Source organism: Crinia signifera, chromosome 1 (assembly GCF_055691185.1).
Source record: "Crinia signifera chromosome 1, ASM5569118v1, whole genome shotgun sequence".
In the NCBI taxonomy this organism is placed as follows: domain Eukaryota; kingdom Metazoa; phylum Chordata; class Amphibia; order Anura; family Myobatrachidae; genus Crinia; species Crinia signifera.
The window spans coordinates 321238603-321266290 of record NC_139217.1 but is presented as its reverse complement, the minus strand read 5'-3'; the positions used below and the strand labels follow the sequence as shown (position 1 = coordinate 321266290).

Here is a 27688-nt window from a genome sequence, read left to right as displayed (position 1 = left end):
CTTTACACCGTCCACATCTCACCTAAATTTTGCTTGTATGTAAAACAGCACCCAAAAAAAAAAATCACACATTTAATTATCAAAGAAAAACTCATATTTGTTAAATATTTAAAATGAAAAGCCCAAGAACACAATGCAAACATTAGCATTTATGCTTTATTTGAGGAATATCATAACTGTGGCTTCAGTTATCCAAAATGTGGTAAATATATTATTATTAGGAACTTCATTGCCACCATTCATTCTCAAATCAAAAATAGTTTAATGACAAATATTTCAACTGCCATCATAATTACCAAGTTAATGGTCAACAATTTATGAATAAAAGTCCATAATGGTGAAGATAATATTTATATAATTGATTCCATATTCAAAAATGCAAATGTGTTAATTGTCTCGGTACTTGTTTCCTATCTGGGCGCCCAGGTTTTCTACGTACGGCACCGTAATGAAATCGGATCGCATCGGATTCGGTACTTGATGATGTACGATGGCATACGATGCTATCCGATCCGATTTTACATTGGAATCAATGTTAAATGGTCCCTGAGACCCGATTTTACATTGATTTCAATGTAATAACCCCGCAAACCCACGATTTGTATAGGAAACCCCCCCTGATGGTTTAAAATGCGCCTCCATTGTTAACGCCACCCCAGTATTGACGTCAACCCGAAGCGTGGCGAGCGGCGGCGGTACGCGTCCTCCGACTTTTTCATACCCCCACTATCCACGTCGGCGTGGAGTTGAGAATAGAATAGTGTGGCGAGCGCAGCGAGCCACCGAGCCCGAAGCGTGGCGAGGGGACACGGATCCCAACCATAAAAGCGGGAACGAGATCGGATCGCATCGCATCGTTCAATATCGTGTATGTGCATTTGTGGTATCCGATTTTAATACGGAGAATAGCATGGTGCGCAATTAACTTAGCGGGCGCCCAGATAGGAAACAAGTACCATTTTCTCTAAAACACTATATAACGAATGTATAGATAAGAGGCGGATATTTAATTAGTCATAGTATAAAAAAAATAAAGAAAAAAAAGGGACTAATTGAATCAGGCAAAAATCACAACACCTCATAACCCCCCCCCCCCCCATTTCATTGTTTTTAAATCTGGGCCAATGTAATATTCCCCTAAATCCCACAGCAGTTGACTGTAAAGGGCCAATTCAGTCTCTACACTGAAACACATACAATGTTTAGCATTGGGAGCATAGTTCTAACTGGAACTTCGGTTTCACATTCTCGTCGGTTTCAGTATTCAGAGCTGGTGTCCTGCACCAAACACATATTAGAGTTGGACCAAATCAAAAACGCGGCATTGCAGATCAAGCACTTAATACGTCCAATTGGTAATAAGTTGAAGGGTGTTCATATGGATTGTGCAGTATTTATTTTAGTCTTTCAAAGTAGGCTTTAAAATGTCATTTGTCAGCTCCAAGCATACGGGTTCTCCGGCAGTGACCTCAGCTGCATGTTTCCAATCTGGAGCCATTTTACAGGGATACATACAATATGCAGGCGGTCAAAAGACAGAACCCAGCATCCCAATATGGAGAATACTAACATGGGCTTGGTTAGAAACCTAGCCATCTCCCCTCCTTACCCAGCCACCTTGCAGCAGCCTAACCTTAACCCCTTCCCGGCAACCGTGTCCCTAAGGTCCGTACCCCGCTGCCTAAACTTAACACCGCCCCCTAGTGCCTAAATCGAAACCCCCTCCTTCCCTAGTCCTCACTATATACCTACTGATCGAGATGCCGCCTCATCCTTTCGCAGTTCAGGCACCAGTGTACAGACGGCAGTTGTGATGCCGGCGCGGGTATACTGAACGCCAGCATTCTGATTATCCCTTGATGAGTATTGTTACTGTTGAGATATAGCTATAAATACAATATAATTGGTTGTGTTCACTTAGGAAATTCTGTTTTTCAAATATTGCCAATTTTATCCGTTTAATGGCAATAAAGGTATTCCTTTAAATACTACTTCATCCTAACATTCATCTTTGGTTCTGTGCACTGGCTGATATACTGTAGGAACTAGATTCTGCAGCAAGAGCTATACACTCATCTTCAATGTACTTATCCTGGCACATACTCATACACATATCATACTCTTTCTAGGTCTTCCTGGGATAGTCTGGAGCGGCACAGTGGGCTTGGTGCAAAAATGTCCTGGTCAGAACAACAATATGATCATGCTGAGAAGCTGAATGTAATGGTGGCGGTACTGGGTGAAGTGTTCGAGCAAACTAGAAATACACCCTACTTACATTGTATGCCTCTTGCTCAGTAACGTGGAAATATTGTCACTCACATTTTTCCCATGTGAGGACTTTTTAGAACTTCCAAAAGAATAAACAAAAAAGTTGAATGTTTAAAATGTTTCGGCAAACTTTGTCCATTATATCTGTATCTCAAGTCTGTGCAGAGATCCATTCATGAAGCAGGAGATCTCATAAATGGAAATTGAACATGTCATTAGCCACAGTTTCTTCTAGGCTCAGGGCGTATGGAGAGTATTTCTCCTCTAGCATCCTTTTCCACACTTTAACTAGAATACACAAAAAACAAACTCAGTTAGCAAAAAACAGTTATAGAGGTGAATGAAGCCAATATTTAATAGCCTCCCATTTACAAGTGATGGAACTTTGATCTACAACGGCCGGCAGCAGCAGGATAAAGGGGTTTATTCTAGTTCATTCTTTCTGACAAAATTCTTCTTAGATGGACAAAACCATGTGCACTGCAGGGGGGCAGATGTAACATGTGCAAAGAGAATTAGATTTGGGTGAGTTATTTTGTTTCTGTGAAGGGAACATACTGACTGCATGATTTTACACTTCACTTTGAAGAAAAACCCCACCCAAATCTAATTCTCTCTGCACAAGTTACATCTGCCCCACCCGCAGTGCACATGGTTTTGTCCATCTAAGAAGGATTTTGTCAGAAAGAATGGACTAGAATAACCCCCAAAGTCTTGTCAGTGCCCTTACATTCGGCCTAATTTATAGCAAATACAACAAACTTGCAGCTTTGTAAAAGCATCTTGCAGTACATAGAAGGGGGGAGATTTCACGTTTGCTTACAGATCTACAGTAAGGCACATATCGACTCAGCAATAAATGACAGTATTTGTGTGCTTAAAATGCAAAACATTTTTCCTCCATGTAAAAATAGAAAACCTGCATTTTCATTTCCCTTTTATCAACAAGTTTTAGTTTAGCTCTACATTTACTGGATGAGTTCCCAACTTTACCTTTAATGCAAATGGCACAGTTATACTTGCTTTTCTGTAATTGAATGTGATATCTCCTTATGCGATGAATAACCGTTACAGCATTCCACGGGTACTTCCACAAAGTCAAATCAGGCCTGAATTGTATTTAAAGGGGTTGAATGCAATTCTCACCTGATGCATAATAATGGAAGCATAACTTCCCTGGTACATGCGGGTGTAAGTGTAAAGGTGGCCATACACTACTTTGACTTCTTGAGCCACTCGTAACCTTCCTGGGCAGCAGGATTGCATGCAATATTTTGTATGCATTCCTTTTTCATGTGTTATATGGCATGCGATCCCATTCCCACTGCCGGGTGAGGGTCGGAGGTCAGATGTGCAGCAGATCCGACCTCCGACTCTGATCCAATGAGCACGGGACCTCGCATTGGATCGGATCAGGTTTTAAACACATCTGATTTGGCCACTTTTTCATTCTCAGTCCAATCCTACAGAATAGGATGTATGGGCACCTCAATAATGATGCAAATTACTATGGTTGCACACGTGCGTGGGCATGTGTTCTGGGCATACGCAGAGTGCTTTCATATAGCTTTCCTTGGGCCCCTTTATGCTTATCAGGAGATATGGTCAATAGAGTGAGCCTCCAATTGCAATGGTTGATGTGTGACTTCCTATGCCCCTAGGCTTCCTTAGAACACTTCCTATATACTAAGGCCTTGTGCATACTGACTGGTTTCTGTTATGAAGATTAAGGATAATCAATAGGGAAGAGCTGCAGGCATGTGCCAAAACATTTCATGGGCTTTCATTTTCTGATATGTGCCCTTGCACTGGCTAGTGGGCATCATCATCATTGTCAGATACCTTCGTATCTGAAAAGGACGCCTGTATGATCCTGCCTGGTCAAGCTGCAACAAAAACAAGGGGCGTCACTCCCTTACACGTAAACAAAACAAAGGATAGTTGCGCTGAACTAAACTCAGGTGTGCAATTGAATTAGAATTAAAAATAACATTTATTTGGTATAGACATTATTAAAAAGTGTGCTTGAAAACATATACAAGAATATAATAAACAAGAAAATGATTGTTGCGGTAATTAGTGCCGGTATTAATGGATTTTTCAAAGTCACCTTACATTCAAGTGTGTCCTGTTCTATTTTGGTACCAAAAAATATTTTGAATCCTTTTGCATAAACGTTGCTTCCTTAATTTAACTAGCGGAAAGAACTTCCACCCCAAAACTAAAAATAAATACAATCTAGATATATAATGACAGTGTCTAGAGAACAAGGAGTAATGCTGAGAAGTGCAATGATATCCCAGCTTATACATTGGAGCGATTTGCCAGGTATCACAGTGTCTGGTCTGAAAGTGTGATCATCAAAGCCATAACAAATTGGTCATTGCATATGTGGCCAACATCGTTCCATAACGATTTATTTGTTTCTTAAATAGGTTATGCTCTGTAAGCAAGCTGACCATAAGGCAAAAAGTGTTGTTGGTATTACTCACTATAGTTTGGCTCATCTGCATCGTGTGGAGTGTAGGTGGTGCTCAGTTCTGCAGGCTGCTGCTCAGTGTTTTCTAAGTCATTCCCTTCCAAATCATCATCATCATCCTCTTTCTGCTGCTCTTGCAGTGATGAAACCATGTCCGTATAGGCTTCTCTAGCTTTCATCGTGAGCTCATATAACTTGTGAAAATGACCCTATAAGACATGAACAAAGAAAATAAATATGCCCTTCTAAACTTCTAGCATTAGCAAAGCAAGTAAAACTTGTATTTTACATTAGGGATTCCACTTACAGTATATACAGTGGGTCTGATTCAGTTGGCTGCAGATGCATTGCTGTGGGATTTGCATTAATATTCATTTTTAAAAAATAGATAATTTTTTTTTGTTTTTACTGGAGCAGTACAGGTACTAGCAAACCCTGTCATTGCTAATTTCCTCAGAACACCACACAGTTCACGTTTTCCAGGTCACCCGGCAGGTGCACAGGTGCACTCGTTACTCACTGAAAAGAGCCACAGGTGGAGCTAATTATTTCACTTGTGATTCTGTGAGGAGACCTGGAAAACATGCACTGTATGGGATCTGAGGAACCTGGGCCCTAGTATGATCAGCACAGGGCTGCTTTTTCCTACAAGGCCGGGCCAGTTTTCTGCAGGTCTTATCCCAATAAAGCAGACTTTCCAAAACTCTACCATTACAGTTCAGGTTTTAATTATATCCATGCCGGAGTCCAGATGGTCAAACCAAATTTACTGAGGTAATAACCGGGTCACCTAGGCTGAAGCATAGATATCCTTAAAACCTGCACTGTAATGACAGAGTTTGGGAAACTCTGCCCTAGGTACTACAGCCCTTTTGAGACTCACTCGGTGTGCTATATACTGCGAACATCCCAGGCTTATAAATTCTATTGAAGATGGGCTTTTGCAACCAATCAGATTCTACTTGTTTATTAAACACATTCTAGAACAGGGCCGGCCAAACCAGTCCTTGAGTTCTACCAAAGTTCCGTTTTCCAAATCCTCTAGCTGGTGCACAGCTGTAGTCATTACTAACATGCTGCATTCATTCCTACTATAAATCCACAGGTTGCCTGAAAAACATGAACTGTTGGTAGATCTTGAGAACAGATTTGGCCACCCCTGAGCTAGAAGATTATACATGGAATCTAAAAGTTTGCGATTGTCAACATCCCATCTTCAGTAGAACTCCCATCTTCGTACATTTCCCCCTTTGTGTCCCTGATCGCCTTAGGCTGGCAGCACTAGTTTCAAAGCTTGTGGGAAGTAACAGACATGCATCATGTCAAATTACATTGGGCGTTATGGAGGACGAAATCACCAGAAAAATCCCTGCAGTCTGTGGTGGAATTAATTCTGGCAAATTCAAAGGTTATTCCATTCTGACCTTTGCATTTGTTTTGCCAAACATGGCCTTGTGCATTCATTTTAAACAAATCCACTTGGATCTGGTCTGCCCAGGACACTGATCCAGAATTCTTCTTTAAGCAAGCTGAGATGCAAGCTTCTTTAAGCAAGCTGAGATGCAAGCTTGCAAACTCAAGCCAAACAGCAATATTTATTTGTTTAGAAAAGATTCCTTGTCCTGCTAGCCATACTTGTAAGGTCTTCCTGGTCTTAGAATCCTGATTGTTAGCATTAACCATGTTGATAAATTGTTGTAGATCCCTTGTCATGGCTTCTTCATGTTAACTTATGTTTACGTGAAGAATAAGAACCAAAAAAATAAAAAAAGTTTATAATTAAATCCTTAATAAATAAAATTTCAATTAATTTAAGGTTTTGCCGCTGATATTCTTTAATAATCAAGTACTTTAATAATCATGAACTATTTTATTATACTTGGATGACATGGAGATTACGTACACCTGCACAGACTTTATTATTTTCACAGTTACTTCAGTTCTGGCCCCTGAAATATTTAATGACTTCTAATACTTCTAGCTACAGAAAACTTATATATGTTATTATACAGAGGAGCTACATTTTTGTATTTTGAGATTATTATTTTTTAGGTTTTACTTTCTCTCCTGATTAGTAGGGCCATAGGCTATCTGTTAAATTGCAACTAGTAATATTAAATAACAATGTGCTTAGAGGTCATCCACAAATCTGATGGCACACCCACATATAGGAGGTAATTTCAGGTTTTAAGGACCGACTCATTTACCTGTGAGCTGCTACAAAATGGCTTCCAGTGACTTTGCAGGAGGTGTCTCTGCAGCCTGTGCAGGGTACAGCGGTGGTAGCAGAAATCAGGCTACCATAACCACAGTTATACACACAGAGAAACTGCTGGAGAGAACTCGGGCATATTTAAATCTGCCTCTTAGGGGGGAATCCAATTAGCCTATTGCATTAGCAGTGGTGTCAAAGGGGGAATCTTCAAGCTTTCAAAACCAGGGCTATTCAATTTAAATCCCTTTTTCTTACCAGTTGTTTTCAGGCATTAACCTATAGAATTCTGGATAAGTTACTGGACTTTTTTGTTAACTATGTTAACAGGCTATTTATTGGGGATTTCTTTTCAGGTCTGTTCAGATCCGAAAATAAATTCATATTAAGTGCAGGTTATGGGGACTAATTGAATATGGTAGATCATTTAGCCAGTGGTAAATTACAGCAGATAACTGATATCCTATTACCCACAATCGCTGATCGAAGGTAATAGACTTGTTAGGGGCTATCTAATTAGTCCTGAGAAGCCAGCATGTGCTGCAGCCATCAGGGAATTTGTTCACCTGCCTCGGGCAGGAGAAGCAAAATCTCCAAAAAAGTACCCTTTTTCTTAATGAAAACGGACTGCGTTGGGGAAAAAAAAAAAAAACACACAGGTTTTACTGAACCTGTGTGTTTTAACTGTGAAATGGGTCTTTTTATTAGGCAATTCTATTGGAAAATTAGAGAAAAACTACTGTTTTTCACTACCAATGCTTGAAGGGGGAGGGTAGTGTTAAACTCCTGCTTCGCACTCACTGAATATTTAATCTGGATTGTTATAAACAATAAACAAAACAATAAACTCCTATGTCAGATGTTACTTAGTGGTGAACACTGTGCATCTAGGCCGGAATTGTACATCACAGGATCACGACCATGATTAATTACCTGGAACATGCATATAGATTTACTCACAAACTTTGTGGTTAGATACAGGCTGATTCATTCTCAAGGTTGCTTGCTAAACCTTCATACAATGCCTGCTATTTTACTATAAGACAAAGGTTTAAAAGCTCCTCACCTGGGCTCCATCATAACTGAATATCCCGACCACGCTAACAGGAACAGCTTTGTTCACACAACGGCCCAGAGATTTGCGATTAAGTGCAAACACAAAGGGAACATTCTGCTCACAGGCACAGTTAATAATTGTTTGCAGAGTGTCATCCAAACCACCTGGAGAAAGACATACATAAAGTCATCAAATCAGCATCACTGACATTTACACACACACACACACACACACACACACACACACACACACACACACATTATCTTTATACCACACAGACATTGGCAGTTTATAACACACACTTTGGGACACTGTCCGATGCTGTGTGGAGTCCATGCCTCAATAGGTCACAGCTGCTCTGGCAATTGGAGCATTAATGTGAGAAATATATTGAAATAAATGCCATCTGAACTCAAACTTCTGTTATTCATAGTTGTAAAACTGACTTTTGGATCCATCCTTGTGTGGAAATGATATGTACATATGCATGCATACAGTAAAAAGGCATAAGTTATGCATTACTGAATTTATATAATCTATATATAAGTCTAGTGTCCATTTGTGTTGGCAGCGAGTGAAACTACATCTCTTTCTCTCTCACACATGCACAAACACAGAGGCAATCACAAGGTAGCAGACTAGCATTCAAGGCATTTGCTTCAAGTGGGCTTACTAGTATGAGATATACAGATGTGTCTATACTCCAAGTGATACAAGTCGCGTTATACATAACATAGAGCCAAGTCTTAAGGTGCCCATACACGCTGCGATTTCAGCATGCGTTTTGAACTTTTAAAGTTCAAAACGCATCGCATCGGCTTAAAATCGCACAGTGTACCTGCGGGGATGCGATGCGCATCCCCGCGGGTACAATATTGTAAGGCACAAAATATATCTGCAGGCAGTACTTTTTGTGCTTAATTGCATCGCATCAGTTTTGGAGTACATGCGATGCGATGTCCATTAGTAACTATTAACTTAAAAAAAAAAAAGGCTGAAATCGCATCGCATTGCACCAGTCAAGTGCAGTACATCGCATCGCATCCACTTCAAGTGCCAAAATCGCATGGCAATTTGAAGTTCAAAACGCACAGCACACAAAATCGGTGCTTGTATGGGCACCTTTACGCTGTTGCACCAGCATCTTTTTGGCTACTTTTTAAGTCCAATATCATCTATTTTGCAAAATGGAAATGATATGCATGTCTATGTTATAGTATTATCACAATAAGATGATATTTAACCCTTTGAGTGCCAATTGAATTTGTCAAAATAGATGTGAAAATTGCCAAGCAACATCATAATGACCTGTAATGTTTACCTCATATAGGAAAAATAATCTTTTTTTGGCTCACATAATCCTATTAGTGGGCTAGATGAGGATGGCTCTATCTGTACGTGGACATATCTGTATCACAAACATCAAATTCCAGATTTCACAAGTACCTTTAGATTGTATCTTTTCACAGTTGGGAGAGATTATTATACATTTGAGTTTCTTTAGTTTCAGGTGTTTCAACACTTCCCGTAAACCCATCACTAGACGCCTTTTGGTCTTTGCCTTTACTGGATCTTTAAGATACAAGCGATCCTGGAATCGGACCAGCTCCTTCAGTAGATCTGTCACACAGGCATCCACTTCCTTGCTGAGAACCTGGCTACAATACCTAGAAAATAATCACGTGTGACATGTTATGCATGCCTAAACCACAAGTTACATCATGACATAGCCGAGCTGGGATTCAAAAGCATTACCATGTGTTTCTATGGTGATGGCAGAAGTTGACCCCCTCATTAATAAAATAGACACAGCCTACAAAAGCACAGGAAGCTCTTGGCCCCAGAAGAATCAGTCCATCCATAGTGCAAAATGGAATCTTGTCCATACAGTGCTATGCACGGCTTTTGCTGGACAGTAGTTTTCACTGCTGCCGCCTGGCATAATGATATAATGGCCCACTAAAGCGAGAAGTCTCCATTAACCTGCAGCCACACACGTCTGATCATTGGGACTCCATGCTATTATAGAAGAATATGGTGGGTTCACTACTATAACTATATATTATATATAGAAAAAGTGTAGAAGTTCCGCATAACAGATTCTAACTATTATCTAGTACATTCTATAAAATAAAGTAGAATCAAATTGGTTGCTACGGGCAACTTCTCCACTTGCCCTATTTAGGTGGTTTGATATATCCTCTATTGTACTTGATGAGTGCTTAGCACATTTATCAAATTCCAGGGCAGATGTATTAAGCCATAACAAGAGATAAATGCAAGGGTGATAAGGAGAGATAAATGTCCAGCCAATCACCTGCTAACTGCCATGGTACAGGCTGTGTTTGAAAAAAAGTCAGTAAGGAGCTGATTGGCTGGATGTTTATTTATTTATTTTAATCTCTCCTTATCAACTTTGCATTCATCTCTTGTTAAGGCATAATACATCTGCCCCTTTCTGCCTTATATTGCGACAGCATTCTAAACCATATTGATCACACCAGGTTTTACAACAGTAATAGGAGTATGAAAAGAACTTACTCACGGAATCGTCGGCTGTGAATTTTCGGGCCATTAGAACTTGGATGAGGAATGGGCACAGCAACCTCAGTGGAATCGGGAAGATCCTTTGAAGGGTCACTAAGAGTAATGGTATCATCTGACTCCAGTTCCTTCCCTGCTGCTACAGAGACGATAGTTTAAACCAAATTTGATTGTACACTAATCTTTGTGTATCAGTACTGCACAACAGAGAGAAGGCTATGATGTGTCTTGAGAAGTACACTATAGGTCTAAGCAGTAATTATTACAAAAAACAATTGAGTTGCAGAAACCCTACTGGAGTGAGTGAGAGTGGAGCAGACTGAAGAGATAGGAGCGAACAGATTATCACCTTTAGGAAACAGGAGCAGCAGCACTGGAATCATTTAATGCAGCAATAGTGGGATTATAATGTACAGTATCTTATGCCAGGAACAAAGCACCACAAATGGAGCCGAATGAGCTGTTGCTGCAGCAGGACTGATACATGAAGGGGCAAACCTGTAACCGGTAATGGGGAAGGAGCGTGACAGTGACAGCGACTACTGTACTAGGACTGGGATTATGCACAGCTGATACAGTCATTGAGTTGAGAGAGGCCAAGTAGCATTAGCACGTTTAGACCCATAAGGCAAATTCCCATACAGTAAAGCTGGGTACACACCTACAGATTCATCTGTCCAATCTATCTGGTAATGTATGGAAGGATATGACAATCAACCATTTAATCCCAAAGTGTGTATCAAATGTACCTGAACAATAGTTTATATCCATTTTCCAGTGTTTGAGAGCAAATAGTTGATTGTCATTTGCACCCATATATTACTAGATTTAGGCTTCCACCAGAGAGATTGGACAGATAAATCTGTAGATGTGTACCAATACAAATCAGTAACCCCCAGAGGTTATAGATACATCGTGGCAAATAAGAAAGTACTGATAAGTTCTGTGTGACACGTCCTGTAAATGTTATTAACAGTGTGCTTTGAGTGGTCACAATGTAAGCAGATGACTTGATCTTTATTACCCATATCATTGGGATGTGGAGAAGGTGGAGACTGTTCTGGTAGAGTCTGGCTCTCTGACAGACATTCTGCATTATCCGGAGAAATCTCTGACACTGGCTGGGCTGCATCTTGGGACTGCGTCGTCTGTAGCTGTTTACGCTGTTCTCGCTCTTTTAAAATAATCTATTCAAATATAAATATGTAAAACAACAAACTTACACTCTAACACATAGTATTTCAATTATATTGTGTCTCACGTAGATGGAGATAGTGCACACATACTGTAATTGTATCTGGCCCTAACTAAAGTTAGATTTGGCTTGCAGCCTATGGAGCTGTGCATACAATCTGCCTGCTGTAACTACTATGGCACCTAGCGTTGGATTGCATCTGCCTCATAGCTGTGGTTTCACATTGTAAATTAGTAATAGCAATGTATGTATGCATCATATATTTATTTGCTTTTGTTGATTGGTTGGGTGAACTACTAACTGTAGCAATGCCTAATAGGTATACAGGTTGAGTATCCCTTATCCGAATATCCATCATCCAAATTATTCCGAAAACCATACACTCCAGAAAGTGAAAAAAAAAAATGGGGATAAAAACTTACTGGAGACATTTGTACCAGCACTACTGGGGACATGATATGTAACTGGCACTACTGGTGACATGATATGTATTTGGCACTATATATGTGCAAGACAATGATTGCTTGACATTCAAATTCAGTGCATGAGATAGTACACAAACTTTGTTTCATGTCTTGAAACCTTGTTTTTTGAACAAATAAAATATATTTGTGTGCATTTCATGTGGTTGATGTGTTCATACAGCATAAATGCAAGATACTTCAAAATACATCATTGAAATATTAAAATATTCCAAAATACGGAATAATCCGTTATCCAAAATTCTCCTGGTCCCCGGCATTTTGGATAAGGGATACTCAACCTGTATTAGATAGCCAAGTAGGTAATTATATGGACAATTTATTACTCAGATTTAAGGAATGGAAAACAAAGTTTATACATGTTGTAGCCTCAACAGAATGCTATAATGTAATGGAGAATGTAAATTTACGAGGGTCTCCTAAAATTATATCACCTAAATCTGATAAGGTTGTGCTTAGACGGCTCAGTAAACATGTAAGCATGCACATGCGGAATGGCAGGATCCTGGCACATTTCTGGGAGGGAAGTGCTACACTTAAGCCACATACACACAGGGCGATAGCAGCACATATCCCCGTGTGTACAGGCAACGGTCGCTAGGAGCGTTCTCCCGTGACCAGCCCAATACTGGTCACTCCTCCAACCAGCGACTTTCTCTTGCAGTGTCGCTGATGAAAACGGGACACGCAACGGTTTGGTCGCTGAGCGATATTAAGTCAAAAATCGCTCAGCGACCGAATTGCTCCATGTGTACGGAGCGTAACATAGGTTGAGTACAGTAAGGGCATTCTTGGGGAATTGCAAACAGATGCAAATGGTGCTGCAAATTCACATTGATTTTCCAGTGGGTCATGTGCAAACTCCAGATGAGGACAGTGGATGGCAGCACTATTAATCTGTCCACAGGTGCAATCTTAGTTATTTCTGCATATACTTAGTGTTCATTCTAGCATCCTGCATCAAGGAACAGCATAGCAGAGAGCAACTCTCAGGCAGGGAAGAGGAAATTAACAGGTTTTGGAAGATGCAGGGTGTGCGAATGAACACTATTTTTTACAGGTTTTTGGGCTTGTTCAGAGGTGGGTTTATCAGTGGATGCTGCAGTAAGGTTACTGCCTCATGCTGCTTCTAGTGTATGACAAGTACTTATGAATGCAGAAGGCCTGCCTGCTGCAAGCTGCTGACCTGTTTACATCTTGTCCTACGCACTTCTGCATACTGCCATAAATACAATAGTGGATGTAAACATAGCGCAAGTGACAATTCCACCCAAATCTGCATGACGCCCTGTGTATGCCTGTGCACAGAAAACCCACATGTTCACATTAGCAGCCATTTACACTTACCTTTTTAAGTGAAGTCGGTTTCTTGGCTTTGGGCACCTCACGTTGCTTCCCTTTTTTAACCAGAGGAGCGCTAGAATCAAGGGGGTTGTGGGGCGCAAGGCCTGGCTTTGATTGTGTGTGTTTGGTTACAGTGACAGGCTCTCTTGATAGCACAGGTATACCACCGCCAACTACAATATGAAAAATAAGTCACAAAACCAATTTTGTCTAAAAGTGGAACCGTCCTTTAAAATGTGTGATACAAAATGGCTCCTGCCAACTTATTATTTTCAGCGCATGTGCTACATTTACACTACTGAAAGCATTTATTCCACGTGATTACTTGTATTCAACTATATTCTTTCCACTATTCATAGCAATAACAAATTAAATTTAGCCTGAAAGGATTAATATATCTCTGACTAATCATCATTTTTGTAATTATTGTTTGGCTGTATACACACTGAATATAAATGCTATACCATTTCTTAACCTTGCATGTGAGCTTTATTCATTTACTTTATTTTGACCTATAGACCCCTGGTAACTCCATTTTGCTTACATTCACAAAAATGTAGCGTCCATAATAGCAGAGATGGCCAGACAGACTCATTCTAAATGTGGAGAACTCTGTTGAACACTGTATTGATTCTTTCACAGATATGAAACATTTGAAATCATAGAAGCAGCTGTTCTGGCTCTTGTGACCAGCAATAGGGTTTTGTAATCAGGGGACCCCCACCATACACTATTATTTTATTCCCTCACTTAAATCCTATCTATATATACACCCAGGCAGAAATTACCATGTTGAAAATAAAACTATAAAGAGGTTAAAAAATAAGTCAAATCACAGAGCCACTAGATAAGAGTTATATACTTATATGTCTCTAAACTACCTAACTGCATTAAGCATCCTGGCTTCATACCAGTAAACTGACTTTTTTTGGTACTTCCTCATCTTTGCAGCCACCATTCACGCTAGGGAACTTAAGTAGCACCATTGTACCCCAGCTCTCTTCGGGCTCGGTGGCTCGCTCTGCTTCGCTCACCACAACTTTACTAAACGTAAAGCAGGGTTCGCAAAAACGCGCTATACCGCGTATTTTACCCCAAATTGGCACCCGAGGACTCAGTTTCTAAAACTGAAGGAGTCCCCGGGGACGCGATGTGCTGCAGCCGAGAACCGCCCATGAGCCAATCACTGGTCAGCGGCTGCCGGGACCCAATCATTGTGCCGGCAGCCAATCACAGGTGGCTTGTTTTACACGTCGCTACGCTCTGCGCAGGTTTCACTGAGTGTGTGGCTGTGCGGTCCGCCCCCGCCACGCTGTGTACGTAAGTACAGTCTGTTTGCTGCAGTGCTGAGAGCCTGAGGCGAGCAGGGGTGGAACGGGACTGGATGGGATGTAACAGCAGACAGCCGCTCTCAGCAGGAGAGGTGAGCGGGCTGTCTGCGTGGCGGGGGACTGGATCATACCCTCCCCCCCCGTTCCCAGTACAGACTTGCGGTGCCTCTGCGTCATGATGTTAGCTAAGCCCGCGGTCCCGCTCCCGCAGAGCTATCCACACAGAGGTCGCCCGCTGGCATGTATCCAATATCTGGATGCCGCCACCAGTCTAGAGCTTTAAGCCACGCCAAATGACCTGTGGCTGTCTGACTGCAAGGACGACGCTGCTGCTGCCACCACCGGAGCGATCTGTGAGCATGAGCAGTCTGGTGGTAAGTGGTGACCAGGCGCTGGTGAGGCGAGCTGCATCCGACCGCGCAAATGTAATGGGGGACTCACTATTGTCAGTCACTCGGACTGCACAGCAGCCTAGTCATGGGGCTGTCTCACCCTCATAATTTATGGTGGCAATGTACTGTATAAAATTGTTTGCACAGATGATGTGACTATGCAGAATATAATGATTCTGAAATGTAATGATTCCCAAACATGGCCATGTCCCCTTTACCTGTGGCCACTGCCATTTTACCCATGGCCACGCCCCCTTTTTGATTGTGTACCGTTTTCTGCCCTCCAAATGTTGGAGGGTATGCTGGATGTGGCTGGAAGAGCTGACATGCTGCTCAATTCAGAGCAGCACATCAGCTATTTCAGCCGCATCTCATCCCCCGCCGCGCAGACAGCCCGCTCAACTACTCTGCTGAGCGCCTTGTAAGCATTTCCAGCCCCCTGGACAACAAGCATGAACTGCCCCCCCCTGGGAAAAGTGCATAAAATGCCCCCTTTGCAACCAGCATGAAATGCCCCCTTTGCAACCAGCATACAAACACCCCCACCCCCACGTGGCAACCAGCATGTAACTCCTACAACCAGCATGTAGGTAAGCAGCACTTATCTGGTTTAATATGTACTGGGCACTGTGTTCTATAATGTGTACTGGGTATAGCAGTGTGTTCTATAATGTGTACCGGGCACTACGGTGTGTGCTATAATGTGTACTGGGCATAACGGTGTGTTCTATAATGTGTACTGGGTATAGCGGTGTGTTCTATAATGTGTACTGGGTATAGCGGTGTGTTCTATAATGTGTACTGGGCACTACGGTGTGTTCTATAATGTGTACTGGGCACTACGGTGTGTGCTATAATGTGTACTGGGTATGGCGGTGTGTGCTATAATGTGTACTGGGTATGGCGGTGTGTGCTATAATGTGTACTGGGTATAGCGGTGTGTGCTATAATGTGTACTCGACATAACGGTGTGCCATAATGTGTACTGGGCATAACGGTGTGTGCTGTAATGTATACTGGGCATTACGGTGTGTGCTGTAATGTGAATTGGTACTACTATGCGACCACACTACTTCCTCCAAAAAACCCAGCCCTAAATTTTTAGCGCGCGCCTTCGGCGCGCACTGTCTCTATTTTCGGCTTTATATACTTTCTAGTATTTATGTATCTTTTATGCAAGTGGGCCAATTGATACTTCTCCCCCGGCCCACATGTGCCATGCTGTGGAGAAGGGGAGAGGAGGCTTTATTCCGTTGGGACCCAGAAAAGGTTAGGTAGGACCCCAATTTTTAGAAGTGAAGGGTCCCCGGGACCCACTTTTTTGGGTGGTTTTCGCGAACACTGTAGATGGTGGTGTGGACAAAAGAGGGTGGGTACTTCTTTGCCGAAAATCCTTATGTAGCGGTTAAGGGGCGGGTAACGTAACTGGCACAGCGTTGGCCGCAAAGATGAGGAAGTACCCACTTTTTTTTTAACCTGGGTTGATTAGGAGCGCTTGTTCTGAACTGCTGTTTCAATATGGTTAAGCAGCTGCTATAGAAGGGAGTAGTCAGCTCCCTAATGGAAGAAACAAAAAGAAAGGAAGATGGAAGCAGCGCTAAAAATTTATCTTACAATTGAATCAATATTCTAAAAATGACAATTTAATGGCACAATATATAAATATAAACAATTAATCTGGATGCAATAAAAAGTAAATCAATGATAGCTGATATGAAAAAGCACCCATGAGGTGTGAAACGCGTTGGGTGCTGTAAGAGTACCAGAAAAAGAGAGACAAACCGCCCCAGACGCCCAGCAATACTTTGCCGCTACAACTGAAAAGCCGGAGCCGGCGGGTGCAGTCACAACACTCGGCCGCGAAGTCCCGTAGCTAACAAAGCACATGCTGCAGACTTCAAGTAGGGTAAGCTAGGGATAGCTCCTCTCAGGTACTCCCAACCTCAACTCTAAGGAGTGTAAACATTATATGGTCATTTATTTTAATTTTATTTATTTATTTTTATTACTAAATTTTTTTTTTAATTGTATTATAATTGTTTTTCTTTTGTTCCATTTCCACTTTGCTACCTTGTCTATTCTCTATTTCCATTCACCCTGTGCCTCTCTACCTCTGTTTGTAAGTCCGCATCATCCCAATCAGCGCTTGACCCCAAGCTGTGTTTGCACAACTTCACCTTTACAATGGATTTAGACTTTATCAAATGATATGACCTGCACTGGACCGGGCATAAGTCCCTTGTAGAAAGTTGAGGGGACCAATTGGTTGGAGGACCTACTACAAGGGACTTATGCCCGGTCCAATGCAGGTCATATCATTTGATAAAGTCTAAATCCATATCAGCTATCATTGATTTATTTTTTATTGCATCCGAATTCATTGTTTATATTTATATATTGTGCCATTAAATTGTCATTTTTAGAATATTGATTCACTTGTAAGAGAAATTTTTAGCGCTGCTTCCGTCTTCCTTTCTTTGTGTTTATTCTAGCACCCTGCACCTTTCAGAATCCATGCAGTTCCTCTTTCCTGCATGGGGTGTTGCTCTCTGCTGTAGTGCTTGAAGCACAGTCTGGTCTGTCAGCACTGATATGCAGACCAGACCAGAAGCACCACAGCAGAGAATGACACCCAGGCAGGAAAGCAAAATTGCATGGGTTCTGAAAGGTGCAGGGTGCTATAATAGAACAATATTTTAGCATTACAATGACTACATTCAGTTTAGATGTAAAAGGATTATCTGATTTATATAGGAGGTATTCAATTTAGGGTCACGGCTGTCGGGGAAGACAGCATTGAATAGGGCCCTGAGTATAGAATACCACTTCATGTTTAAAACACTTAAAGTACATAATATCCTCTGTGCTTAGTCTTTCTTGAGGTCATAAAAGTATGTTACCCATTACCAATATTGATGATTTATTGAGGAATAGGTGTTTCTACCCTCCCACTTTATCCTTTATGCACTCATTTTTATTTTCTTCTCAATCTAAATGGTGAGTAAGTCCTGCACTCGCAATCACAGATAAAGAAGCTTTATCTCGGAAACAGGTGACTGATGTGTCATATTCCCAGCTTTGTATGTGCTATAATTCTCAGCTACTGTATGACTAAACTGACTGGACGTAGGAGCAGGCCCTGCTTTAGTGTAATATGGTAACGTAAAACACAATTAAAAGGCAGTTGACCTATTATCACAACTACATGATCCCACATACCAGATAAGACTATGGGCTTGGCAGACTGTTTGGCTTTCACGGTGTGTTGTTTCTGTTCCAGTGCAGCCAGCATGTCCCCCAAGTCCAGCTTTACAAGCGTTTTGCTCTTTTTCCCACTTCCTTTGATCTTTGAGGACTCCTAAAAACAAAAGCAATGAACATTCCTATTATGAGTTTCACCTCCAACTTTTGTTTAAATTAGCCACAAAAAGAAAAATGGCAGCTCATACCTGCAATTCCCATACTGCTCAGTCTAACACACAGAAGCACACTTTAAGTGTTAGGCCAGGTACACACTAGAGCAGGGGTCCTCAAACTATTTTGCTCTGGGACCCCATCAGACAATAAAAATAATTACGGGACCCCAGAAAGTTACTGCAGAAGATCATATAACATGTGTAGTCATCAGAGAGCACCTGCATGGCAGCATTGTGGAGGCATAAAATGATGGGAGGAGTTTAAAAAAAACAACTCAACAGATTTTTGAATAGATACAACCCCATACTAAGAAGGTCGGGACCCACTTGGGGGTCAGGACCCACAGTTTGAGAACCGCTGCACTAGAGCAATAAAAGCACAATCTACCCTACCAGAACAACAAACCTGGAATTTCAAATCAGCAGCAAGAAAACTAAAATACACCTGTGTGGGTGTACATAGAGATCTGTAAAAGAACCAACCAAAGGTAGAAAAAAAAAATGGATTCCTGTGCTAATAAAATAGAAGCAGGATCACTATGTGTATACTCAAATAGCTTAAGAAAAGTGTGAATTCATTATATACATATATATCATTTTCAGATAAAATATCTCACGATAAAACTCAATATTACATAAAAACTATGAGCTGGATCAAATTTTATATATAGAAAAAATAAATCACTTATCAGTGGATCGAAAAAGAGTATTGTATATGGTATACCCCTGGTAAGGTTACCCAAAGTAGGAAGTGTCTTGTCCCAGGTATATAAGTGTCTGTCCCAGGTATATATAGATATTTATACTGGTTGACATCCTCTATTAACAGGTACACCGCTGGGTTGGACTCTCCATTCCAGCTCCCTACACCTACTCCAATATTCATCTCCACTGTGCCGGTCCATCCATCAATGGCAGCAGACACCCGCTCCTCCGGAGGTGAGAGCTCTGGAGTACTGTTGCCCTCTTGCACAAACCGAGACTTCACGGTGACCGCAATTACATCTACCTACATTTCTAGGGTCAGGGGCTTGACTAGAGTGCTGTACAATTGAGACAGAACCCGCCCCCACTGTTGGTTCTACTGCTCTAACTCAGCGGTGTACCCGTTAAAAGAGATATCGACTCATAGCTCATTTTGCTTTACAATTGCTGTAACCACAGAAAGGGGAAAATATTGTTTAAAAATAAATCTGGTTACGAATAAAAGCAAATTGTGAACAAAACACTAAAGCATAGAACACATTTCTATATGGTAATTGTTATATTAGTGCAGGTAGGCACAAAACGGATAAAAAAAGGGCATCCACGTTCTTAAAGAATGTAATGCATTATAAATACTGAAGTTTGCAGTGGTTCTCAACCTCAGTCCTCAGCACCCCCTAACAGTGCACGTTTTCCAGGTCTCCTCACAGAATCACAGGTGAAATAATTAGCTCCACCTGTGATCTTTTAAAATGTGTCAGTGAATAATGAGTGCACCTGGTGGGTGACCTGAAAAATGTGCACTGTTGAGGGGTCCTGAGGACCGAGGTTGAGAATGACTGCTTTAGTGTATTTACGTGTTGTCACTAAATTCCTTACCAATGCCTCTCTTGGCCCCCAGCTGTAGCTACTGTTACTTTTGCTGCTGTTACCTCTATCAGAGCCTCCTGCAGAAGAGATGAGGTCAGGGAACTCTTCATCATCCTACAAGCAAAACGTAAAAGTGTGACTGCTTAATAACGATGGAAACTACACTTAGTAGGCCAGACAGATGCTGGTGATAGGGAATTCAGTAAAAGGACAAATAGAGGCATCTGTTGTCAGAACAGTTAAACAGAGAGAGAGAACAATTGTGAGAATACCATAATGACAATGTATAGACTTTATTGGTAGATACACATGGAAAGCGTCCGTATATTGGGTGGGGTGGGGTTGTATAACTGGTCACTTTCACTATGGTATAATGAAAAGTATATAGAGAATGGGAAAGGTAAAAACACCACTAGGCTGATAACAAAAATGTTGGATTTGTTTAAAAGTGAGACATAATCACAGTTCCTCTATAGTTAATGCCGAGATTTCAGTGTGCACGATATAGCAAATAAGTACAATAAAAATAATTCACTCTAGGTAACAGACACAGCACAAAATGTTTACTTACATTATATTAAATGTTATTCATATCACATTAAATATATAAATAAATATTAGAGAATTAGGAATCAAAAGTGCGTGGCTTTAATAAACATCCCCGATATACACTAAAGCGATAATGGTGGGAAAGTTAGATCCAGAAGCTTTGCAGGGTCTTGGCTCTCTGGCATAGGTTAGATTGATAGTGGATTAAGGAAACCGACGTCTCATCGCCGCAGGAGTTTTCAATTTTTATTGTATATTTGAGTTTTGTAAGTTTGAAGTTTTGATCACATATTGGAAACAAATATGTAAGGAGTTTATGTGATTCAATACTGTAGCCAAGCAATGTCAGTACAAGTTGGAAGATGGGTAATTGAATTTCAAGGATAAAGCCGCGATTAAAAGCACTGAAGAATTCAATTCAATTATATTTTAAGCCGCACATAAAGGAGGAGGAACAATGATTCAGAATAAGGAGGACTATTTACATGAGGCCCATAGGCATTTGAGCAATGATAAGTTTAAGGTTAACATATAATCCTACAGCTAGATACTTATAAGAGTTGAAATGCTTTTAGTCCAGGGCAGTGAGGAGCATCAGGTTTTTTTCCCCATTCCTTTCCTGTTACCCTCACATACTATCACCTCCCTTAGATTTACAAGTCCCTAGCTTCACCAACTGGTCATCTTAATATTTTGAGTGTCTGGTCCCTTACAGCCAACCTTTCTGCTTTAGTTGATTCTTTCTTACAAGCTCATGATGATTCCCTCCGGTCCTACATCAGGGACACCACCCACTTTCTCCAACTGGTGGGTAATGTAAAAGTGTTAGCAAGGCTTTAATTGGTTGACATGTTGCATGGAGTGGCTATATACCAATATCCCTCACCAGGGGGGTTTAGGAGCCACTCACCACTTCCTGTCCTCTGATGTGGGGCTTGGGCATGCACAATGTCAGTTTAGATTGGATTCTATTCATAATGCTTTCATATAAATGTTTTTTTTTTTTATATATATTTTATATATATATATCTTTTAATATATCTATGTATCAGATGTAATTGCTCTGACGATAAAGCTTTCTTGGAGCAATTAGACACTCTTAAGGGGCATACGCACGGGGCAATTTAAGCCCTATTTCTAAGCAATCTTACTATATCACTTGGAAATGAAGCACCCTATATGGTGATATGCTGTCACCAACGTCCGCAGCGATCGACATTGCATGCATTGTCTATATGGCTTACATTGAAGTGATCACTGTTAATTCCATTTATCCGATTCCACAGGGGATACTGTAGGGGTCGGTGGGTGTACAGTGTCACCTGTGGAATCTGTGGAATCGGAGAAATGGAATTATCAATGAGTAGCAAAATCCAGTTTTATCCTTCATCCACCAGGAAACACTGCAGTCTTCATACATAGGGGATGTCCCAAAGCTACCCCTACGGACAGGAGAGCCAAACTGGGGTGCGGAGGCCGCGAATGGTGTCCAACCTGTAAAATCGTAGAAAGGTGTGTGAACGAGACCAGATGGCGCTCTACATGGCCGAGTCATATACACCCATTTCGCACAGTAGCCCAGGAAGGCCTCACTGAATGAGTAGAATGACTGATGGATAATAACTGCTGGAAGCCTCTGAGAGGAGGCCATCCTCTCTTGGCTGCATCATAGAGAACAAAGAGAGAATTGTGTAAGAAAGTGGTCTTGTCCACATAGATGTGCAGAGCGTGTACCACATCCAGGGATCTGGAATTCCCATGCTAAGGCCATATCCAAGATAGGTTTGCTGACATGCAGATACAACCTTTGGTAAGAAATCCAACCAGGTCTGCAGTGCTGCAATTTCCTTGTGAAAGATCAGGGAGGGAGAACCCTGAAGTCAGAAAACTTTCTGTCGGAAGCCAGTACCAGCAAAACAACCGTTCACAGAGGTTAACAAGCGCAAATGCACCAACTAATGGCTCAGACCTCTCCAACTGAGGGAAGGATAGGACCATGGACAAATCCCATGGACAAAGAAAATATTGTATAATATGATGATAGGGAAATTGATTCATCCCTGATGAAGTCACTCTGACAACACGTGTTTTGAGGGCCTTCCTTGGAATGTTTGTGCTGCTGCTTATGTGGGGAATTGTCTTTCTAAACTGTGAACTGTGTTTTGGAAGAAAAAAAGACTATTACAATACCTTCAGCTGATTTAGGATCTTAGCAGATAAACAGATTTGTTATCTGAAATTGTAAACAGACTTTATGCTGGTTTCATGAGGAAATAAAAATATTTAGACTGTAATGTACCAAGGTGTTTTGTAGCTATTTTTTAACTTCTAGTTGAAAAGAAAAAAAATGTCAAGACTTTCGAAAATGTTCATACAAATAACCTCAAAAGCTATGGGTGGAATTTGATTGTTATTGCTGCCTGAATTCCCATCTGAAGTGATGGGACATGGCAGGGGCAATATTTAATTAATGGTGGATGTCACATACATTATGGTCAGGTGTAGCCGCATGAAGCAGTTAAACCTGACTTAAGTGATCACTGCAATGTGAAAAAGGTCCATCTCAGGTATGGGTCATTGGGTGGACACATGAAATATAGGCGTTCAAATTAAAACGGTTGTATAATAAAGATTATATTTCCTATATAAGGTAAGCATTACAGGTCATTCTGATAAATACAAATGTTTGCTTGGCAATTTTCACACCTATTATGACAAATTCCCTTGGCACTCAAAGGTTTAGGATCAACATAGTTGGGAGGTTGACACAGGCTGTATGACCATATTCCGAGTGCTCAAACTGGTAACTTTTCATCCTGCCGCCACAGGTGTGGTGTGAAATTAAATGCTGACACTGACAGCTGATCGCGCCCGAATGGAGCAACAATTGAATAGCTAAGTTGGGACACAATTTGTATTTAACAATATTTAGTCTTACGCTGATATAATGCTTTATGAACTGTAGCCTGTTGTTGTTTTAAGTTTTAACCTAGATTGTAACACAACAATGCGACTATTATAACACAAACATACCTGAAATTTTGGGGGTTCTTGAAAAACAACATTTCCATTTGTGGACTTTACAGTTTCCGGAACTTCGTTGCTTTTGTTTTTTTTCTTTCTCTTTCTCTTCTTCTTTTCTACCACTTCTTCAGTTTCATTAGCTATGTAAGGGGACGGTAACAGCTGAAATGAAAGGCAACATAGGGGAGGTGTCCATTAAGCAGAAATATAACAAGAAAAATGTGTTTATTCAGAATATATTTAGGTTCATACACATGTGTATGGACAACAATGATGCTGAAAATCGCTTAGCGCATGCTCACAGACTGACCGATTTTCTCCCGTTTTAGCGATTTTTCCAGGGGTGGGTGACTTTCCATAGCAGAAAAGCCATCCACCCCATCGCTCATCTGTTGAGAATATCAGCAGATAAGGGGGGCCAGCAATGATGCGGGAGCGTGCATCAGCGATCATCACTGCCCTGTACACACTGGACGGCTTTTGAGTTGCAAGCAGCCCAAAAGACAAAACTGAGCAGCGTTCGAGTGTGTATGGGCCTTTTAGCTAACTGTAAGAAACACCTGCATAAGTTACTGTTGCCAGCCTAAGTGCAAAGCTACTTATATTAATAATTGATGAGAATTCGCCCTACTCATGTTAACGAACTTTCACCCTAGATTAGTTGTAAACCAGGTACTTAACAAGTTCCCAACATCTACTGAGAGCTAGAAGACATTGTACTATGTCACTGCAAGTATGCTTATTTTTTATGGCAGTGCAAGTATTGCATTATTTTTTTACCCACCAATGTAACTCCCAGGTCCGGGCAGCGCCGCTGAACACTCCATCAGCCGCTGCCCGGCCCTGCCCCCAGAAACCCGGCTGTGTACGGCGTGATGTTACAAGGTCACGGCGCACACAGCCGGGGGAAGGAGCCAGGCCCGGGCAGCTGCTAAGGCTGAGTGCAGTGCTGATCTCAGCGCTCAGCTCATGAGGAGGGAGAGCAGGCAGTGGCACTCCCAAGAATTTTCTGGGTTTGCCAGTCTGCACACTGGAGCAAATTCTCGGGAGTGCCACTGAAGGGGTTAATATTAGAAAGCACGTAACAGATTTTCAAACTTTTTGCACCTACCATGTTGTTACCCTGTACTGAGAGATTCTTGGCGCTGCTAGGTGAAGAGCGGGTAACCATAAATGAGGTAGTTGACAAGATCACATTTTTTGGAGGTTGTTTCACTTTATTAGCCCATGATGATGCCGGATTAGAAGTGCTCTCAGGAGACATCTGTATCACACCTAGAAAGCAGCAAAACAAAAAACCCACACAAACCAATCAATTCTGTGTAGTACCCTGGCACACCCCTTGAAATGACTAATCATGCACTTGGATGGGTTTATAGAGTATAATGTGACTAACAAACACATGTCAGTTTGAGGTGATTTTCTGTACAGACCTCATGACTGGATTGGAAATTCTAAAAAACGTTTAGTGTGTATGCACTATATTGCTAGTGCGTACACATTCCATGGACTGTTAGCGAGGATATTGGGAACTAAAGCATTCTTCTGGATGTAGCCCGTGACCATATTATTGGCAAGATTGCACAGAGGGGGTGATTCTGGTTGGTTTGCAATAGCAAACTCCTTCTTTAATGGACAAAACTATGTGCACTGCAGGTGTGGCAGATGTAACATATGCAGAGAGAGTTAGATTTGGGTGGGGTGTGTTCAAACTGAAATCTAAATTGCAGTGTAAAAATAAAGCAGCCAATATTTACTCTGCACAGACACAAAATATCTCGCCCAAAATTACGGTAACGCTCTCTGCAAATGTTTACATCTGCCCCACCTACAGTGCAACATGGTTTTGACCATCTAATGAAACCAAACATTGCAGCTTGCTATCATGTCTGAATCAGGCCCTATGTTACTTTGCAGATGTATTACACATTACTGACATTTCTGGAACTGATACTATGGTTTGGATACTATGGTTTGTGTTAAGAGAACTTTAGTTAGAGACTGTTATAAAACAACTGATGCACTGAATAAAAAATATAACTAAAGAAAACTGTAACGTAGGATCATTATAAGAGCAAAATGCTGTCACTGCACCCTGCTGCCGGAAGTATATGTTGCCAAGGCACACTGCAGTCAGTAGTGTATGCATGATGCCAGGGCACCCTGCTGCCAGGGCATACTGCAGTTAGTAGTGTATGGTGCCAGTGCACCCTGCTGATAGGAGGATATGGTGCCAGGGCACTCTGCAGCAGTCACTAGTGCATTCTGCTGCCAGGATATGGTGCCAGGGAACAGTGCACCCTGCTGCCAGTACGGTCACGTTACAACAACAGCAGCGCTCAGAGGACACGTGACGTGCTGCACACCTAGTGGTGTAGGATATGGTGGAGGGGAGATCACCATAATACATAATTCACACCCCACGCCGTACAGCGGCGCTGTGACCGTGGAATCGACAGACACTGGGAAGGCGACGGGCCCTGGCATGTGCAGGAAGCTGCCATTAACGGTGCCCTGTGGGACCTGACCACCAGTGTTGCGGCGCTTGCTGCCCGTGTGCAGCGGCGTTGGCAGCAGAGTGGTGTGTAGGAAGCAGTACATACCGCCGGCCTGCATTGCGCCTCTCTGTACTAATGCGGCCCGACACTAACTCGTCCGTAATAGACCTGCGCTTTGATGCCAGCCGCCGGCGTCATCTAGCTAGCCCAACACCGGGCAGCTCGGGAATCGGTAACGCGACCATCATGACTTTCATGCTGCTGTCATGACGTCTTTGGTTCGCGTTTCCTAATCCTACCCTATCTCTGTGATTGTAAACACGGAAGGGAAGGCTGCTAACTTTGTCTCCATGGGTGGAGACATTTAGGTGGAGCCGGTTGCATGTATTCTCATGTATTTTAGAACTTCAGAAACATGGCCGCCTGCCGTATACCAGCCTCGCGTAAGGCAGGAGTCATTTGTATAGAATATTATGATTATCGTAACGTTCTAGACTAGAGTGTCTGTCCGCCATATGGCTGTGTGACGCCGGGCGCTACGGGCTGAAAGTAACTAATAGGGTAATGTGCACGCAGCATGGGAAATGCGTGTTAACTTCCATACGTAAGGGGAGAGTTCCTGTGCGTTACATAGTTTGTGCATAATCCGCGCAGGGACAGTTGTGTGCCTGCGCCATGTCTTCTCGCTGCCGATTGCAGAGGACCCGGGCAGGGCTATACTTAGAACCTTACATTAAGGTCCCATCACTTTATGTCATTGGGCAGGTTGCAGTTTCTTCAGTGATCTGTAGCCATCCAAATCCGTAACATCCAGCTTTCCAAATCCACTTATACAACGTGTTCTCTTCATTACACAGGCAGCTTGCTATACAAAATGGAACTTGTTTGTGTAGGGAAGTGGAAAAATATCTTTGTCTAATCTGTTGTGGACAAACACGTGGTTTGCAGGGGATACGGTCATTAGGTTAATAAGCATTGGGTTGACATGCAGAAAGTTGACAGGTCATAAGGTCGATATAGGGTTTTTCACTGTTTTTTGAGCCAACATGTGCCTACAGGCGGTATTTCATCCCCATGCGAGGGGACGCGGTGCTACGTTTCAGTGTCTGTGTCGACATTCTGGTAAAAAAAAAGTAAAAAACCCAGACCTAATGACCTGTCGACCAACTTCTTGTAGACCTAATGATCCATAACCGTTTGCAGCGCCATAGATACAGCACACATAATAAGTACATAAGCAGCCCATACACGTGCGTTGTGGGCTGCAATAGCAGGGATCACATTGCATCGCATTGCATGCGTTGTGCATGCAATGCGAT

The 27688-nt window shown here is 41.8% G+C and overlaps 1 protein-coding gene across 3 annotated transcripts; it reads right to left on the bottom strand.

The window, feature by feature from the left end:
* Positions 1 to 138: 138 nt before the first annotated feature.
* On the bottom strand, positions 139 to 26668 carry SECISBP2 (SECIS binding protein 2). 3 transcript variants are annotated; one of them, XM_083187476.1, is made up of 12 exons: positions 26475 to 26668; positions 24983 to 25146; positions 23881 to 24033; positions 20308 to 20412; positions 18527 to 18665; positions 13588 to 13757; positions 11588 to 11750; positions 10561 to 10702; positions 9466 to 9686; positions 8029 to 8183; positions 4764 to 4959; positions 139 to 2559 (listed from the first exon to the last, which is right to left on the bottom strand). In XM_083187476.1, the coding sequence occupies exons 1-12, from the start codon at positions 26485 to 26487 to the stop codon at positions 2462 to 2464; spliced, it is 1719 nt and encodes a 572-aa protein (XP_083043602.1). In that variant the 5' UTR covers positions 26488 to 26668; the 3' UTR covers positions 139 to 2461. The 3 variants fall into 3 exon arrangements, with proteins under 3 accessions (XP_083043602.1, XP_083043609.1, XP_083043619.1); XM_083187483.1 differs by having other exon boundaries at positions 10561 to 10699; XM_083187493.1 differs by having other exon boundaries at positions 26538 to 26662.
* Between the last annotated feature and the right edge of the window lie 1020 nt (positions 26669 to 27688).